Source organism: Megalops cyprinoides, chromosome 19, assembly GCF_013368585.1.
Source record: "Megalops cyprinoides isolate fMegCyp1 chromosome 19, fMegCyp1.pri, whole genome shotgun sequence".
In the NCBI taxonomy this organism is placed as follows: Eukaryota; Metazoa; Chordata; class Actinopteri; order Elopiformes; family Megalopidae; genus Megalops; species Megalops cyprinoides.
In genome coordinates, this window is record NC_050601.1 from 23,275,357 (window position 1) to 23,293,083 (window position 17,727).

Genomic DNA, 17,727 nt, shown 5'->3' on the forward strand with positions numbered 1-17,727 from the left:
ACCTATTTTGCTACATGACCAGTTGTTGGATTTATGATAAGATTATTTAAATGTACAGTTTGAGTTATTTAATGATGCACGGTTAAATTTGGCAATAACATGTATAAACAATTTACCCTAGCTAACATGAACATATAGTGGCTAAAATAAAAAAACAATGTCAAAAACATGATAACTATTAAAAACTTTATTACAACCTATCAGCAAAAAGCATATTCCTCTTTCATACAGATACTACTTAACAGTCATCCAACACAAGAAATTACTTTCTTAAACAGTCCCAGCGCTGCGAATCAATCAGAAAAAAAAAATACAGTAAGTCAAAACGTATCAGTAGCATTGGCCAAGACACTCTTGGCTGAACCTGTGCTTTTGATTTCAAATCCATGCCACACCTTTCTATTTGAAAATAATGAATGTGGTAACAAACATTTATAAACAATGTAAATAATGAGCTTGTCCCTTCAACGTGCTATACAACTTTTAACAGTGTCTGGGGCCCAAATATGGAGTATTACTGTTTGCCAGGCTGTAGGTTTAAAAAGCGCTTACTGATGACTGGAGAATGAATGGGGTACATAGGAATATGTTAAAAGGACACAGGTAGCTCTTGTAAAAGGTCAAATTAAAATGTTAAAAGACTAGACAATGTATGTGCAGGTATATACATTTGAAAATACATGACTACAGCCCGAATGTATACACATGCACACACCATGCACAGGTTTTTGTTCTTAACCCAACTGCAATACAATGGATCATTTAAATTTGTTTAAACCAAGGTATGCTGAATGATATTTACAATATTTAATAAAAAGTGTTTTTTTATTTCAAAACCATTTTTTTCCTAATCCTTACACGTTTTCTTTTGGTACCGTTTTTTCAAGGTATAGAAGAGGTACAGACTTATCTTTAAAAAGTAAGTTTACGCTAATTAGTCTATGTTCTAAGAGGGATTTCTACTTCAAAAAAGTAGAAAAAAGAGGAAATATTAAACATCACAACACACTGTCCAGTCATTTCAACAATCGCCTTCTTTTTACTATTTTTTCAGCTCATAAAGAACTGCTGCATTTTTCACTGGATGAAGACTGAACCAATGCACTGACACGGTTGTATGCATTATCCTGCTCCAGCCCCTTTGCCCTTCTAAACACACAGTGCACATTTATAAGGCACAGCTTGCTGCTAGAGCCCGGAGCAGTAAGGACAGGCCACCCCTGGTCCAAATATCCGTGAGGGGAGCGCGTGTTATGAGCAGAACGTTGTGTGTGCGGAAGGGAGAGCTGGGTGGGTGACAGGGGTCAGCCGGGGAGGATAGCCCTGCGACGAGGAGGTACTGGCAGGGTAAAACACAGAGTGAGTTGGCTGGAGGGCTGGGCCTGACATGACCAGCTGAAGCAAGCTGTTAGGGGAATGAAAAAAGAAGCACAGGTAAAAAGACACAGTTACCATAAAGCACACATTTGGTGGTTAAACTGCACTGTCCCCTCAACCCCTAGACTCTGGGTTAACACAGCTATGAAATGGAGTCCATGTTTAAGCCTGGATGCATCTGTCAGAATTTCATTTTGACTTTGTGCATTCTTCCACCCAATGTGAGACATGCAATATAAATGTTAACAGTAAAAAAAGTCCTTGAACCTGAAATTGTTAGTGTGTAACTTAAATTTTGTAAGTTTGTATAATAAAGGGTCTGATTTTGTTATACAGGTTAATATTCCCTTTAATTTCCTCTTAACTCTATTATCCCCAGGCAGCTGAACTAATCGAACTTCTGATGGAAACACACACTTGCTGCATTAGTTCAATTAAGTGGGTCTCAGTGGTATTCATTACTGCAGAGTACTTGTAAATTTATCCAAAACTGTGGTGAAGCATGTGAAAGATTTCATATAGTTAAACATTTTTAGAGAGTTTCCGATTTTCCCTATTGTAATTCTGTTCACACATATTTTCAAGTTTGTTGTCAAAAAGGTCTCTTTTTGTCACTTACATAACCATTCACACCTTCCACAGATCAAAGTTTAAAAGTCTGTGATTAAACATACAGGTCAAGTCAATTAAATCAGATCTGAAATGAAATGAGGATACAAAAGACAGTCTCACTATTTGATGCAATTTACATTAGTCTGCCAGGTAGAAATCTGTCTTTCAGTATTGGAATGTACTTTTTGGGGATTAATATTAGTATAGAGCCATTTTAAGTGGCTGCTGTCAGTTTTAGCAAAAAAAATTCTAGAACTGGCAGCATAGCCACTTAAAACCGGGCATCTGGGTTAACTTAGACACAGCCTCCGCATTTATGATGGTCGTCTTGCCAACACAGATTGGATTATAAGGCAGAAGTATTTATACGTCTCCTCAGCACAATCAAGCCTTTTTATACCCTAGTTTCTCATTTCAAACATGATTTAAAAAGTCTTCTCATTTCATTTTTCAACATCCAACAACAGAGAACCCTTACTTGTTTTTTGGCAGTCTGGAACAAAGACACCTCAGGTCCTCTGATGAACGGAACAGAAAAAAAAACATAGTAAAGACATGATTAGAAGGACTGTTATAGGATGGATGTGTCATGTAACAAACAGACGCTCCACCCACCTCTCGAGCACAGCAGCGCCCCTGCCGCCATGGCGACCTGCAGCAACTGAGCCAGCCTGTTCAGGGAGAGCTCGATTTCTTTGGCAGCATTGAGAGGTTTCAGCTCGTCAGCCAGCCTGGCTAACTCCCCGACGAGCTTCGCCACTTGCTCAACCGACAGGATCCCCAGGCGCCCGTACAGGTCATTTTCCTTCAGGTGCGCCTGCAAGAGCATGAGATTCTGCAGGACGCTGAGGTGGAGCTTGGAGTAGAGGGACTCCGGCCCCCCGTCTCCTTCCGCGGTTTCTCTGGCCATTGGGGAAAGGTTTCGGTGCCTCTTGCAGGCCAAAGGGGATTTGACGCACCAGCGAATGAGCCCCAGCAAGGGGGTGAGGTCCAAGGAGCCTGGGGTTCGGCTGGGCGGGACAGGCGCATTGAGGAAAGAGAGGAGGGTCAGACCGGGATCGTCGTAGATCCAGGTGACCACCATCTCCAGCAGTTCCGAAGAAGGGATCAAGTCATCTGGATGTCAGGGATATGATCAAACATTCAAATATTCCCATACTGGACCACGGGGTGACCAATCAGTACTGGAACTTGTTAATCAATATTCATGTAGGAAAGCCTAAAAACGCTGCATAAAATTAGATGAATCATTGATCCTATTCATTCATTTTCTGCTGAAAGGTAATAGTGGAATGCAAATGTCAGTTATTATGTAGACAGAACTGGATTTTCATACAGTACTTGGGAAGGTAAGCGTGTCAGATACACGCAAATACATTTTTTGTGATGCATTATGTCAAAGCATCCAATTGGCTGAGATGAGTGACTTAGCTGTCACGAGGGAACAGGGACATTTTTAGCAGATACTCAGATTCCTTTCAATCCACAGAGGAAGAGGATGTTAGCATTTAGCCCACCAAGAAAAAAATATTTATGCGACCTTCAGTTAGCCATGACAGCCAACGGGGAACTAATTTCCCTTTCACAGTGATGACATGGATAAACAAAGGCTAGTGCGGAACACAAGGGACTGTGCAGCCAATCAGGAGTAGGAGGGAGGAGTTTGGAGCTGGCTAGACTGGGAATTTGGTGAAGGCTTTCGGTAAGTGTCAAGTGATATTTTAGAGCACATTATGAGCCAAAACCTCAATTTATCACCTCATTCAAAAGACAGCATATCCTAAAGCACAGAGCCCTACATCACTGTACTGGAGTGAATGCACTTTGACCAGGAGAAAAAGCGCCCCCTACTGGCCCACCAACACACTATGGAACTATGGAATGACCAGATCACAAACACTGAACTCATTGACATGTCACCAGCAAGGAAAGAAGAAGAATGTGACAAATGTCACGTATTTAGGGGATGTATTTAATAGTCTGAATATGAACATTATTTACACAGGATCCAAGGAATGGATGAACTTGTTCTGTGGAATGTTACCCAGTCCATTTTCCTTTCTAATCACAACCCTAGGGCCATCTCTGGCCCACAGGTATATTGTAACAGTATTGCTACTGCCTCACACTATGAGAGACCCATTGTGACTGAAGGGCAAAGGGAAGGACAAAAACATTAAGTACTCTGTTGACAATGAGAAATTCACATCTTCCCTTTTTTTAAAGAGCAAAATTAGTTCACATTCTCTTAATGTTCTACCAGGCACTAGTTGCTCTGCAAAAAAAAGCCCAGGGAAAGTGTTTGCTTGAACATGTGCAGCATTTACATATACTTACGCATTTACTTCCCATGTCCATCCAAACACTTTCCCTGAGGTCCATTTTCAAAAATGACTTTGTTTCTGACTTAACATCAACATAAATCGCCAGCTTGACATACATATTAGATGGCTTTGACGGAGCAAACTACTGATTTTTTTTTTTTTTATCAGACGACTATCCTAGCTGCCCTTTCACAAACTCAGTAATACTTGCCAAGCATGAATTTCATGTAAATCCAACTAAACTGGACATTAAAAAGAAAAAAGGAGGGAGAGGGTTATCATTTTACATACCTGTGGAGAGGTCATAGAGGGCAGTGACGGCCGTGATGAGCTGGCAGCAGAACAGGGGGCTGACTGTGACGATGTGCTGGAGCGCCTGACCTGGGCTCAGCACCGACCCGCAGTAGTCGTCCACCAGGACCTTGGCGAGCCGCACGCAGTGGGTGGCATTGGTCCTCTGAGATGGACAGGTGATGGAAATGTACCGGCAGCAGGAAAAGGGCTTTTAAAAAAGCACTCCTCAAACAAGCACCTGCATGCAGCCTTGCCAACACCTGGCCTTCCTATCTGGAGGACTTCACCTGTTACTTTTCTCATGACTGAGGGTAAACAGAACAGTACCCCTGGAACAGATTCAGTTCTCATTACACAACCTCGTAAGGCTAAACCTATTTTATATAAAAAGCATTAAAACTGACAGGCAGAAATGATGGCATACAAAGACAACTTACTCAAAGGATACCAGGTGCAAAGTACAAGGATATCTGTCAATAAAACCTGCCCAGTTCATTAGGATTAAGGTATTAATTATCTAATTTCAACAGCTTTCAACACAGGCCCACTATGGTTATATGTAGAGTTACTGTGAAGCTGGTTTGGGCAAACCTGGAGCCAGAGTGCGGCACAGTCCAGAATGGGAACCCTGCAGACGGCAACGGCCATGGACACCAGCTTGCCCAGCATGGACATCCTGCAGCCGTCGGTCTCGTTTCCCTGGGGGACGAAGAGGGCAGAGAAGACGACCTGCCGGAGTGAATCTTTGCTCTGCTCCTGGAAATAGCTGCACATGACCTCCAGAAGCTGCAGCTCCTGCAGAGAGCTCATCTTCTGTGGGACAAGGGGTCACAGACACAAAAACAAACAAAATCACATATGGGGTAAACAACACCCCCCCTCCCCCCAACCCTACTTCCATACCCCAGCCCAAGGACAGTTGCTATGGGTGACTGAGTTTCACTGAATCAGATTAAGATAATCCATCAAACATATTAATCATATTAATCCATCAAACATACAAATTAATATGGCTGCTCAAAAGGTCTGAATTCAAACTGCTGCGCACAGAAACTAGCCAAGGAGCTTGCTTACGTAGTGCATACAGGCACTTACAACGCACGCACGCCTGTGCCGTCGTTATCACTCACAAAATGCAGGTGCCTTACTTTTCGTGGTGCATTGCGGTCTTTGGGGATAAGGAAAATGAACTCATCCACCAGCTCGACGCTGGCGTTGTCCACTGCGGGGCCGGCGGCGTTCTGGAGCTGGCCACTGAAGTAGATGTTAAGGTGGTAGAGCACTTCTTTGGCGGCGCTCAGCGCATCGCGCCTCAGGAGGGACTGGCGGATATCAGTCATGCCTGTCGGGTGTGGAAGAGATTTGCACATTGCTAATAAACAGAAGACCTCAAGAAAGATACTACTCAGAATGAATCTTCGGTTGTATTCAATCAACCGAGAAATGCAAAGTGCAGGGCACGCCTGACTGCAGATTTGAAAACCCATTTGAGTACACTTTCGCCTACATTTTGGTACCCAACACTATGATTCCGAAAGTCTCTAAAATTAACTCAAACACATTTTGTAGAAAACCTCACTCTAAAATCAAATTTATAAAGCTGGTTGTAATGCGTGAATAAATGCTCAAGACATAAACGTTCGATCTTCTGTATTTCAAATGCTTTTCTTTATTCATCTGTGTTGTAGGTTGCATTATAGGGCTTTGACCGTTGAAAACACAGAGGACTAATAGAATTCTGATCTCAAACTGATATACATTTGCGATCTTTAACTATTATTTCACTTCTTCACATTCAGAATTACTAGCTGCCACTGCTCTCTGACGCTTTATTAGTCCTTTTTGGAAAATATTCTCTCTGGTAAATCTGTTACGGAGTTCGCTAGCAAGCAACCTGTTGTTTTGCATCAACACCTAGCTGTCATTATACTATCTTGTCTTAGCAAGCGAGTCAACTCGCTACATATGGTTACGATAACAAAATAACACGACAACGACAAGATTCCAACTGAATACCTCTCCACTTACCTGGCTAACCTGCTAGCTTCCTACACAGCAAACTACGTATCTTGCGAAATCTCTGATCGCTTAGAGAGACTAAAACAGCTAACTCTTCCCATTCAAAATTCATCCTGACACAATTTTGCTACCGTTCCATTACAACCAGCATGCTTTGTGTTGATGTTTATTTTATTTAGCCAACTCATAAAGCTGGCGACATATGCTGCATAATCGTCTTACCTTATTTATATCTGACATCTCCAGGCCGTGCACAACTGTTGACTATTTTGTGAAAGAACAACCACTTAACTAGCTAAACACTATACTGTACTTCGGTTTCACCAGTCCCGCTAGCAACCGCTTCATCACGTAGAGTATGGTGGCCCTGCAGGACAAACCGTTTTGCACACGCGTAAATGAGAAACAGTTCGTTGATACGTGTAAGTACAGTATTCTCGCGTTTCGTTATATAGTAATTACAAAATAAAGCAACGAAATTAATTTAGAATTCTTAAAGATAGTTTTAATGTATCGGATTTGATGTATCAAAACAGCATAATCCATGAAGCCGCGATGTATGAAACGATAACAATGTCTTATCAATAATATACTAAGGGTGTCTAATATTTCCAAATAGATTTTTTTTTTTTCAAATTAGCTCTTGGTTTTTGGATTGCCGATGGGGTCAAAGTTTACTATATATAATAATATCACCATCAAAATGTATTACTTGTCTGAAACCGAAAATATAATAATGATAATATTTGTAATACTGATTCATATTTGTAATACTCGACTAAGTTTTCCTTACATTTAATGTTTTATTAACAAATGAAGGCATTTTTAATGCATGCTGTGTTGGAACACCAACTTGCATGATTGTCAAGGTCTAAAGCATGCCAGAATTTGGCAGCATCACTTCAGCACCACACAAACAACTTTTCATGTTTGTTTCTCCTGTTTATTTTGTGTCTATTTTGGTTGCCTTCTGAAGTTCTGCCTCTTGCACATGAACATATTCTACTATCACCTGCCTCCACCAGCCTAGCCCAGCCCAGCCGCCTGCCCAGCCCCCCCCCCCCCCCCCTCCCCCGCCTTTCAAATCTGTTGCACAGGGGAGTTATTCACACGCTCGTCGTGAATATCCACACAACAACCAAGATCCTCAAGCTCTAGCAAGGGCTGCTCTTCTGCAATCCTGGCAGGAGTATATAAAGAACAGCAGTGAAGGGCCATCTCTTCATCACTGAGAACACAGTCAAGGGCTGAACACCCTGGCAGGTAGGTACTCCTTTCCTTTCACTGTGATTCAGGCCTGCCAGATATATTTGTTCAAGCAAGGCAATTATTAACAGACAAATGCCCTTAAAAATGTTCTACTGCACCTGCAAAGCAAGGAAATTAAAATAATCTCATGTAAAAACAACATTCTAGAGGACTGTAGAAGGGTATTGTGAAGGTTTGGCACTATGAAAAGTGATACTGGAAGCACAGTTATTGCAATCTTAAAAGCCATTACAGAAGGGACGTTGCTAGCAATGTCTTGCCGAAAGACACGACACCTCTACCCTTGCCTGTATAAGAGGAAATTTCCATTACCCTGAGGAAGAGATCTGACTGGAACTGAAAACATTTGGTCTCTACCTGTTACAGGTTGTAACAAATCTGTTCCCATTTTCTATTTGTGTTCTACTAATTCCTGTTTAAGGATGAAGATCATCTGCGTTTTCGTGCTGACCCTGGCCAGCGTGGAACTGGCCGCGGGCTCCTTGCTGATTGGTGCCTTCAACATCAGGTCGTTTGGTGACAAAAAAGCATCGAACACCACCCTGATGGACATCGTCGTCAAGGTGAGTCACTTGAGTCCTAAATGCATAACACTCGAAGGTTTGTAAGAGACTGAATCCTCGTGGACAAATGCATGCAGTTGTTCTTTTCCATTAGGCACCATATTTTCTCCATTACGTGTTTTTACTAATCATTTTATTTGTAGATGTGCAACAATATTGCATGCAAAGATGCTCTCTCTCTCTTTCTATTACCATGGCAAAGTTTATACATACCTCACCTAGAGTAACAAAGACTCAATGACACTGCTTTGGTGAATTGGGCTTTATTTTTAAATGCAATCATTTCAGATACCACAAATTTCTTTTCATGCATTTTCCTCATCCATTTTATTATTTTATCAGTCTCTTCCCTCTCATTTCATTGTCACTTATTGGTAACACCTACAGATCTATTATCTTGAACTAATAGTCTACTGTAGTCTACGCAACGACCATACTGAAGGGATGTATTCTTCTTTCCCTCCATCACAGATAGTTCACAGGTATGACATTGTACTGATTCAAGAGGTGAGAGACAGTGATCTGTCTGCAACCAAGAAGCTGATGCAGCATGTGAACAAGTAAGCCCATTAATAGTTTCGCTATGCCTTGCACTCCTCCATTTCTTGGACTAACAGTTTCATTACATAGCATTTAATTTTACCCACTTACAACAGTTAACGTTTTTATGTACAAGGTCAAAGCTCTGTTGATATACATCTGTACCTGTTGATCTGTACCCGTACCTACTTGTTCGATGCCCTCCTATTGGTCCTTACTGAAAAGGACCTGTTTTTCAGCCAACGTGCTTGCCAAAAATAAAGGGTAACAATTAGATACTGTTCCTTCTGTATTTTTCCACCCAGGGGATCTTCACCTTATGTGTACCAGCACATAGTCAGCGAACCACTAGGTAGAAGCACTTACAAGGAGAGGTACCTCTACCTTTACAGGTAAAAACCACCTGGATTGTTCGCTTTCTCAGGATATTAAAAGGCACTTTCAATTATTTATATCTAGGCAGATAACTTCGCTATGCATTCATTATTAAAACATACAGAATTTTTAACTGCCACCTACAATGCTGCAGTTGCTATTATTTTTTAATGTTCTTAGTAAAAGCAACTAGGCTTTGTGGCCTTCCACCAGTCACTGATATCCAATGATTCCTTCACCGAGAGAGGAGACGGTGTCTGTGGCCAAGAATTTCACGTTCGATGATGGATGCGAACCCTGTGGAACAGACACCTTCAACCGGGAGCCCTTTGTTGTGATGTTTTCATCAAAATATTCAGGTACGTCACAGATGCTCTATTACAGACAGATAATAAGCTCCTGCGCTCCTTACATTCTTCATCTAGGTTTCAGTCCCATCTGCGTTGCTCTGCTAGCAATGGGCATTTTAGATGTTTTAGACCATGCCCCAACAACACTCAGTGGATCAGCAATTCAGAACACTTTGAGCTTCAACAACAGCAGAGACAGAACTTTAAATGTGAAGCACACCAACCTAACCTCATGGACAATATAGTGTGTTTACATCACCCCATGGACAGACCATTTCCTGTTCCTGTACACAGCAAGACTTCCTGCTAGCAATATCAATGCTGAAGTATATCTCACCGCCTGAGCTCTCCTTAGAGGTGAATTAAGCCAGAGGCTATGGAAGTTTTCGTAAATGACTTCACTGTGTTCATCAAGATCATGAAGGGATTAAAACAAGCCCATACAGGGTGTTGTTCTATACTGAACACAATTACAACATTGAGTCGTTTTAATAAAATGGGCACACAATCGTCTGACTTGAGGCCTACAAAAATAGCTCCAGCCCCTGACTTAAGATCCATCCTGCAGCCAGACCCCCCTCTAAATGCATGACTGGGTCAGTCATCATAGCAAATAGTCTTCATAGTTCATATTGTTCATATTGTTGAGTTTTATATTATTTTCCACATCAGATGAATAAAACATGATTACACAAGACTAGAGTGAATTGGTATATTGGAACAATAGCACTGTAAATGAGGAATTATTTCTCAGTTGACCTTCCTTTTAAAAGGTCAAATAAAATTTAACAAAACCTAGAAAAGAATGTGTCACATGACCAGGGTAGGGACACTTCCAGCACATTTGGTGGGGCCCGTTTAAAACAAAACCCCACCCCTTTCTCGTCTGTGCCCTCCCCTTCCAGCGATCCGTGACTTCGCCCTCATTCCTCAGCACACATCCCCTGATGATGCGGTGAAGGAAATCGACGCCCTCTACGACGTCGCCGCCTATACCAGAGCCCGCTGGAATACCGATGTGAGCGTGTCACTCACGATCCCATCACCACCTTTTCATATTCAGCACTCCATACAAGCCATCTGAAAGAGGGCTGAATGGCGGCATTCACAATCGATCATTCAGGGATACTCTAAGGCTGCCTGAAGACATGTGTGCGTTACAAGACCAGCTTATTCTAACAGCAGCAATCAGCATATCTCCTGCTTAGGTTCCATGTCTACTTTTTAAGCCAGCGGTTGCTTGATCATCTTTATGCTAACCGCTGTGCTGCTTTAGTAACTCTGAGTAAGCAATTACCACATTTCTACAAATGTTAGACCAGACAACGCACCACTGTGGTTAAACTGAATTTATGGCTTCCTTTTGGCCACTGGACACAAGCAAAATTATCACCTGGCATCCATGGATGAAATTCAAAATGAAGTCCGTTCATTAAAGACATAATAACAATGACAATTATTCCAAGTATAATAATAATTAATCACTCCGCCCACCCCCCAGAACATCCTGCTGTTGGGAGACTTCAATGCTGGCTGTAACTATGTCCTGGACTCTGAGTGGCCACAGATTCGGCTGTACACAGACAAGGCTTTCCACTGGCTGATCCCAGACACCACCGACACCACCGTTGGGCACACGAACTGCCCTTATGACCGGTAAGCACTGTAGTCAATGTCAGCCAGATAAATTCCTCCATCCTGGAGCTCAGGAGCTCAAGCAGTTCTTTCTCGGAATCAGGATCGTGGCTACGACGCCCATGATGAACGCTGCTGTTCCCAGGTCAGCTGTGGTCTACAACTACATGACAGCCCTGAAGCTAAGCCTTGACTGGGTAAGTCTATTCAACTGACCCCAAACATGTATTGAAAAAATTTGCATCACTTTGAATACAGACAGTGGCTTACAAAGCCCCAAGGGCTGCTCTCTAAAAAAACTACTTCACTTAGTCCTTATATCAATTCTGAGCTGAATTTATTAATGAATTGTTAATAATTTCTAGTGTCAAGCAATAGCTGAGAAAAAAAACCCTGGGGAAGTTTTATGCTGGACACACCAATGACCTACAAAGAGGCCATTCAATGTTTTTTATGCCCAACAACAAAACTTCCCTGGTTAAGGTTTCCAACTCAAGTTGCCTTTTAAGCAAAGATAATATAAATGACATGACTGCAGTACTGTGTGTGGGGCTCTACCCTTACCCATATGTGTCCTTACCCGTCTCTTCTTGGTCCAGGCTCTGGCAGTGAGTGATCACTTCCCTGTTGAAGTCCTCCTGTCTGGGCCTTGAGGACGCTGCGATTGGCAAATCAACATCCTGGCATTTTTTTTTGCACAGGCAACCAATCAAATCGATGAATAAGGCCACGCCATTCCTCCAATGAGAAGCATGTGATTAATGCTGATGACGAATAAATGAATGAAAGCAAATATTCTGCCTGTTTGTGTAAAATCTTGAAATCAGACAGTTTGTAGAGAGAAAAACTGAAACTGAGGTCCATTCAGCATAATCTCCTAAATGTTACTGAGCTGCAACAGTGTTTCAGTGTCTTTCCTACTAAATCTGCGCAATGCGTCATGTTTTACAGACTCATTAACTTAGCAACCTATTAACTATATCTGAATTATGACCGGTAGTGTGCTTTCAAAACTTCAGGCTCTGCAGCTGTGTCAAAAAGTTTACTTGCAAACAGTAAGAACTGAGACAGACATGTTAAAAACATGGCCTTCAGAGAGAGCAAAGAAGTGCGTGTCGTTCTTCAACACTACTTTTTTTTCTTATTAATCAAAAGGTAATGCTTTAAGGAAAGGGTTATTTTCACACTTTAAACAAAGGGTACTAGAGAGAATGTGTGACAGGGTGACAGTGCGGTGACAGTCACAGTAGCAGCGGCGCCGTCCCCTCCCCCACCCCTCCCTCACGCCTTCCTCTTCTTCAGACTCTCCATGTACATCCTGAGAGACTTCTGGATGGAGTCTTTGGTGATGAAGCTGACAAAGTTGTTGATGTCTGACTCCCTGCTGGAGAGTAGCTTGTCGATGGTCGGTTTCCTCATCATGGACTTGGTGATCTGGCGGGCATGGTCTGGGAACAAAGTATCGAGCACGTCAAAACAAAACAAGTACTGGAGCGGCTTTGTGGGACAGCCTCAGACTGCTTCAAGACACAGCTCCATTTGTAAATATACTTCTCCTTCAGGTTCAAACATCCAGTCTGTCCAAAATTTTTAATACTTTTTAGCCTCGAGCTAGCACTGGAGCCGATCCTGGAGCACAAATGGACGTGGATCAAGTTTAAGGCACAGTGCAACTAAGCTGTCATGCATCCTGACCTCACATTTTAAGAATAATGTATACATTGCTAGCTATGCACGTTCCCCCTGATCTGTTAAGAAACTAAAAATCGACCAAATCACGAAATTAAGGGGCTGGTGCAGACAGTTTTACCACTGCTCCAAGAGAAGGTTTTCCTGCTGCTGTTGTAATTTATATCCAATGCAAGGTTACGACCAGATTATTCTGTTAGCTGTCACTTGTGTGGTTTCAGGGGTAGGAAAATATACACGTTGAAATGTCACACCCACGTAACGAAAGGGATTCTGACCTGGGATAGCGAACCACTTTGCCATGCTCTCTATCGCTGTGCTCACGACCTTGTCCTCGGGCACCAGCTGGTCGACTAAGCCAATCTTCAAAGCCTCCGGGGCGCTATACAGGAGGCCCAGCTCCAGGGCCAGCTCTGTCGTCCGGTTCCCCACTGTGTTCGCCAGGGTGTCCTTAAACCTGTGTGCGCAATGAGACCCAAACGTTACTTCACTACGATGCTTTTCATGCCACACAGTGCCCTCAAAGGCAGCTACAGTTATCCCAATGAGTATGTGAAACCCAGGGAAGCATTTGGTTGGATGGCTGCTGCATTGTTGAATTTGGGCAGCCAATCAGCCGCACCTGTACGCCTGGACCAACTGACTAAACCCTTTCCCTGGGGGTGCCCTTTTCCAAAACAGGAACCTTTCCCAAGGACTTATTTATTTTAGTTGACACAAAACTATGTGGCAAGCTACACAAAATGTTCAAGAGGACAGGCCCCTTTGAATCAGTCAAACGAAAGTAAGACATAAAGATGTCTTGCAACTGAACAAATACATGTGCGGTCACTGCTGGATTAAAACTTGCCCATGCTGCAGCTAATTCTCCCTGCTGCAGCCTTCTCTTCATGCTAAAGTCCCACCGGTTGTGTGTAAGTGTTTATGTCACGGGGATCGCACACAGCCCTTCTCCAGCACACTGTGGCCTCTCACCAGAAGGGGGCCACTATGCCCAGCTGCGTCTCGTTGAGGCCGATGCCGTACCGCGGGTTGTCCGCCATGATCCTATAATCGCAGGACAAAGCCATCAGGCAGCCCCCTGCCGGGCTGGAACCCTGGAACACACAGATGAAGCAAAACAGTAACAATACAATAATAACAACAAGAGGAGGATGTAACACCCTATTAATATTTGCCCAGCAGATGCCATTATTCTATGCTGACTCACAGTGCTTACATTTGACACATAATTCACAAAAGCTCCCAGGATGATATTTAGTCCCAAGCATGTGTAATTTTATATGCTAAGTTTATATATCATAAGTTTTACTTCAGGGCATGTGTTACCATTTTGTTGGAAGGGCATATGCACTTATAATCTCAACACTGCTTTGGTGCTGACACTTGTTCATATGTCGTTAGTAATGTCCTGTTCATACAACTTTTCATGCCACTTTATGCACTTTGAATTCACATCTTGTAAGTCACTCTGGATAGAGCTTCTGCCAAATGATCATGTTACGTAATATTTTACTGAAGCAGTTCTGATGAGCATCTTGCTCAGGGGGTACAACAGCACCATCCTGCCCAGGACCCAAACTTGCAAACTACCGGTTGCCAGTCCAGTTCCCTAACCACTACTCTCCACAGATGCCAGTAGATATGACGCTTGGTGGTCCACACTCACGTTGATGGCTGCTACCGTCACCATGTTGGACCCGTAGAGCTTCAGCCACATCTCCTGCACAGCCTTCCAGAACTCTCCACAGCGCTCCGGGCTCTTCCCATACATCTCCATGATGTCCAGGCCCGCGGAGAAGATCTTTGGCAGGGCCTGCGTCACACCACAACACGGCCACATTAACAACCACAACCCCCCATGCACAAACAGTGAGCATTCAGTTGGATGAAAAATGACCCCTATCACATGACACGTGCAATTTTCACCTCAACTTTCACCTGCACACAGTAAAGTGGGCTAAAGTTGAGAGGTGAAAGGTCACATTAAAGTAAGTACTGTAAAAGGACGCGCAGCACGCCAGATGACCCCAGGTGACTCACTGAGGTGAGGACTAGACCCCGGCAGCCCCTGTCCATCTCCAGCTTCTCCAGGCTGATGGCAAACTCCGTCAGGAAGTCCAGACTGAGGCTATTTACAGGCGGGCTCTGAAGTGTCATCACAGCAATTCCTGGATCACAGACAACATGCAGCGCTCTCAGCCACTAAGCTAAGTGCTAAGCGCTAACTCACAGGTTCCATTTTAGCAAGCCTACTGTGTTTGCGTTGACGAATGGGTAGGGTGGCACAATTTCTGGTTCTCTTTTAGCAAGAAGTCGCTTTGGCATTCCAACCAGTCATGATTTGGAGATTTTACTGCCTTTGGTTGCACAAACTCTAATTGTTGTGGATGGGGTATTATTGGGACTTGTTTGTGGTTTACATATATTGACATGTAATGTAATGTAATTTCATGCCTTAATTGATCTGTACTTTCCCAAACGGAACTCAGAAACTTCACCTATACTCTTACTTTTCACAAAGTGCACTGAAGTCCATCTGAGTAAATTCAAATTCATGTCTGTTCCTTACACAAATACCCACTGATTCATTCTAAAGGCAGCACTGTGGCTTATAACCAAAAGGCTGCTAGTTGTACGCTTGGGGCAGGGTACTTAACATAGAATTGCCTCAATAAATATGCAGCTGTATAAATGGATAGCATTTAAAACTGTAGCCTATGTGAGTCACTCTGGATACGAGTGTCTGGCAAATGACAAGAATGTAATGAATTTAAAGAATGTCCACTAAAATACCACTAAAACCTCCATGAATGTGTACGTTCTGACCCATTTATCAGGGCATGGTGATTTATGTGCACGATTAAAGTCCTTAGTGATGTCGGTGGCAACTGGCAAGGTCTTAAAACTGGGCTAAAAGTGCCACAGGCTGGCAGGGACATTAATATTAGTGTCGCAGTTGTCCATTTCAAGGTCATGTAGCTAGCGGAAACACGGCGACCCCACGACTTTTACCTGTGTTACTGTCCAAGTCCACTTTAATTTTAGAGACCGATGAGGAATTTCTCTGATTCGACACAAGACATGACAATGCAGTGCGACCTCTCTCATTCCGGCTGTGCAAAGCAGTCACTGGTCCAGCAAACGGGGTCAGTTTCCCTGAAAACATTAATTTAGAAAAAATATATAAGAAACGACTGCTTGCTAACTATCTACTGATGAAAAACAATTCTAACCGCACCGCTAACGAGCCAACTAATTAGTGCCATCTATGTTTTCTCACTGTTCATACGATATAGCTCCCTAACTACAAAGAAAACTATAGCCCTCTTGTTGAGCAAGGTTTCAGCTAGTTTCCTAAACCCATCATGACATCGTAAGACCTTTACAAAGACTGCTAAACAACGAGCAGACTTCTAAGAGCTGAAACATCAGTCTGACTGCCATTTAGCCTTAGTTTACGCTTAGTTAGTTTAGACGTTTTGAATACTAAAATCCACGGTAGATTAGCTAACCAGCTACTTTATTTAGCTGTCTGGTGGACTTTCCGGGGTTTCTTGCTGGCAAAGAAACTTCGGTTGCAAACTATCCAGCTGGCGCCTGTCTACGTAGCTGGTATCTTTCCATTCATGGTTCACATAGGCCCGTGCTTCTCGCGGATATAGTTAAGTAGTAAGCTTGCTACTTTTCTAGATCGTTATCTACCTTCAGCTGCAATAATCAATTATCTATAAATGCTACAGCTAGCTACGCATTCCTACTACAGCATACGTGTTAGCTTGCTGGCTAGTTAACCAGCTAGATAGCGACATGAAAACAGATTTCACTCATGACCTTTGTTCCAATTCGGATCCGAGTTCGCTAACTGGCCGGCAAACAGTGAAGAGAAGCAAGACGATCTGTTTTCAATGCACTGCATAACAAAGCAATTTCTATCTATCATTTAATGCATAAGCATAATATGCATAAATTCGTTTTACGCACCCGAGAGACTGTACTTTGCAGACCGCCTCAGCACTGCTGCCATTTCGTTTTGGTCGCGGTAATGACCCTGACACCGGGATGTGTTTCTGCGTTCGTACCGCAACAGGAAAAGAGGCGTGCTTTGCGTTTTCGGTCACATCTTTTGCTGTCTGATTGGATCTCCTGATCTTGGTCCTGTTCTGACGTAAGGGCGAGAACGAGCAGCCACTCGATTTCCAAAATTGTGGGAAATCAAAACGGGAGTGGATGGTCCCTGATTGGTGTTACCCTGAGTCCAATCCGAAAGGCGGCTCCCGTGATATCAAGGAGTAAAGAACAGTGGCGGCGTAAGAGCAGTTACTGCATAAAATCGGCGTTTTACCTTTCATGAGATTGCTTTATTGAAAATCATGCGACCGACACGAATATGCTGTCGCTATAACTACATGGTGTCTCATGTAGCCACAGAAGAGCCGCTGATAAATATGTCAAAGGTCTGATACATATTAGTCAACAAGTTCAAGCTTGAAATCTTTGCGATGACATACAGTATTTGCAATGTTGATGGTGTCTGATTGTTCATTTTACCGAGAATATGTCACCATGCACGATTCACTTAGAGGTTTGGACAATGTGGCCACCTGCAATTTGGGAACCCTGGTCTCGGAAACTTCTTCCAGTCATTCGTTGAGATGAAACTAGCTTTTGCCTTTTTAC

The 17,727-nt window shown here is 43.0% G+C and overlaps 3 protein-coding genes across 3 annotated transcripts; 1 reads left to right on the top strand and 2 right to left on the bottom strand.

Moving 5' to 3' along the window:
* Positions 1-1,035: 1,035 nt before the first annotated feature.
* Positions 1,036-6,956, bottom strand: LOC118795073 (uncharacterized protein C7orf26-like). Its single transcript, XM_036553431.1, has 7 exons — positions 6,849-6,956; positions 5,756-5,949; positions 5,199-5,420; positions 4,605-4,770; positions 2,605-3,105; positions 2,468-2,507; positions 1,036-1,405 (listed from the first exon to the last, which is right to left on the bottom strand). The coding sequence occupies exons 2-7, from the start codon at positions 5,945-5,947 to the stop codon at positions 1,252-1,254; spliced, it is 1,275 nt and encodes a 424-aa protein (XP_036409324.1). The 5' UTR covers positions 5,948-5,949; positions 6,849-6,956; the 3' UTR covers positions 1,036-1,251.
* Positions 6,957-8,317: 1,361 nt separating this feature from the next.
* dnase1 (deoxyribonuclease I) lies at positions 8,318-12,258 on the top strand. The gene is made up of 8 exons (XM_036553246.1): positions 8,318-8,458; positions 8,930-9,018; positions 9,304-9,390; positions 9,617-9,732; positions 10,629-10,741; positions 11,225-11,379; positions 11,462-11,555; positions 11,958-12,258. The coding sequence occupies exons 1-8, from the start codon at positions 8,318-8,320 to the stop codon at positions 12,009-12,011; spliced, it is 849 nt and encodes a 282-aa protein (XP_036409139.1). The 3' UTR covers positions 12,012-12,258.
* A 99-nt stretch (positions 12,259-12,357) lies between these two features.
* eci1 (enoyl-CoA delta isomerase 1) lies at positions 12,358-17,134 on the bottom strand. Its single transcript, XM_036553240.1, has 7 exons — positions 17,032-17,134; positions 16,063-16,206; positions 15,091-15,218; positions 14,717-14,863; positions 14,023-14,144; positions 13,326-13,504; positions 12,358-12,806 (listed from the first exon to the last, which is right to left on the bottom strand). The coding sequence occupies exons 1-7, from the start codon at positions 17,072-17,074 to the stop codon at positions 12,640-12,642; spliced, it is 930 nt and encodes a 309-aa protein (XP_036409133.1). The 5' UTR covers positions 17,075-17,134; the 3' UTR covers positions 12,358-12,639.
* Positions 17,135-17,727: the final 593 nt, after the last annotated feature.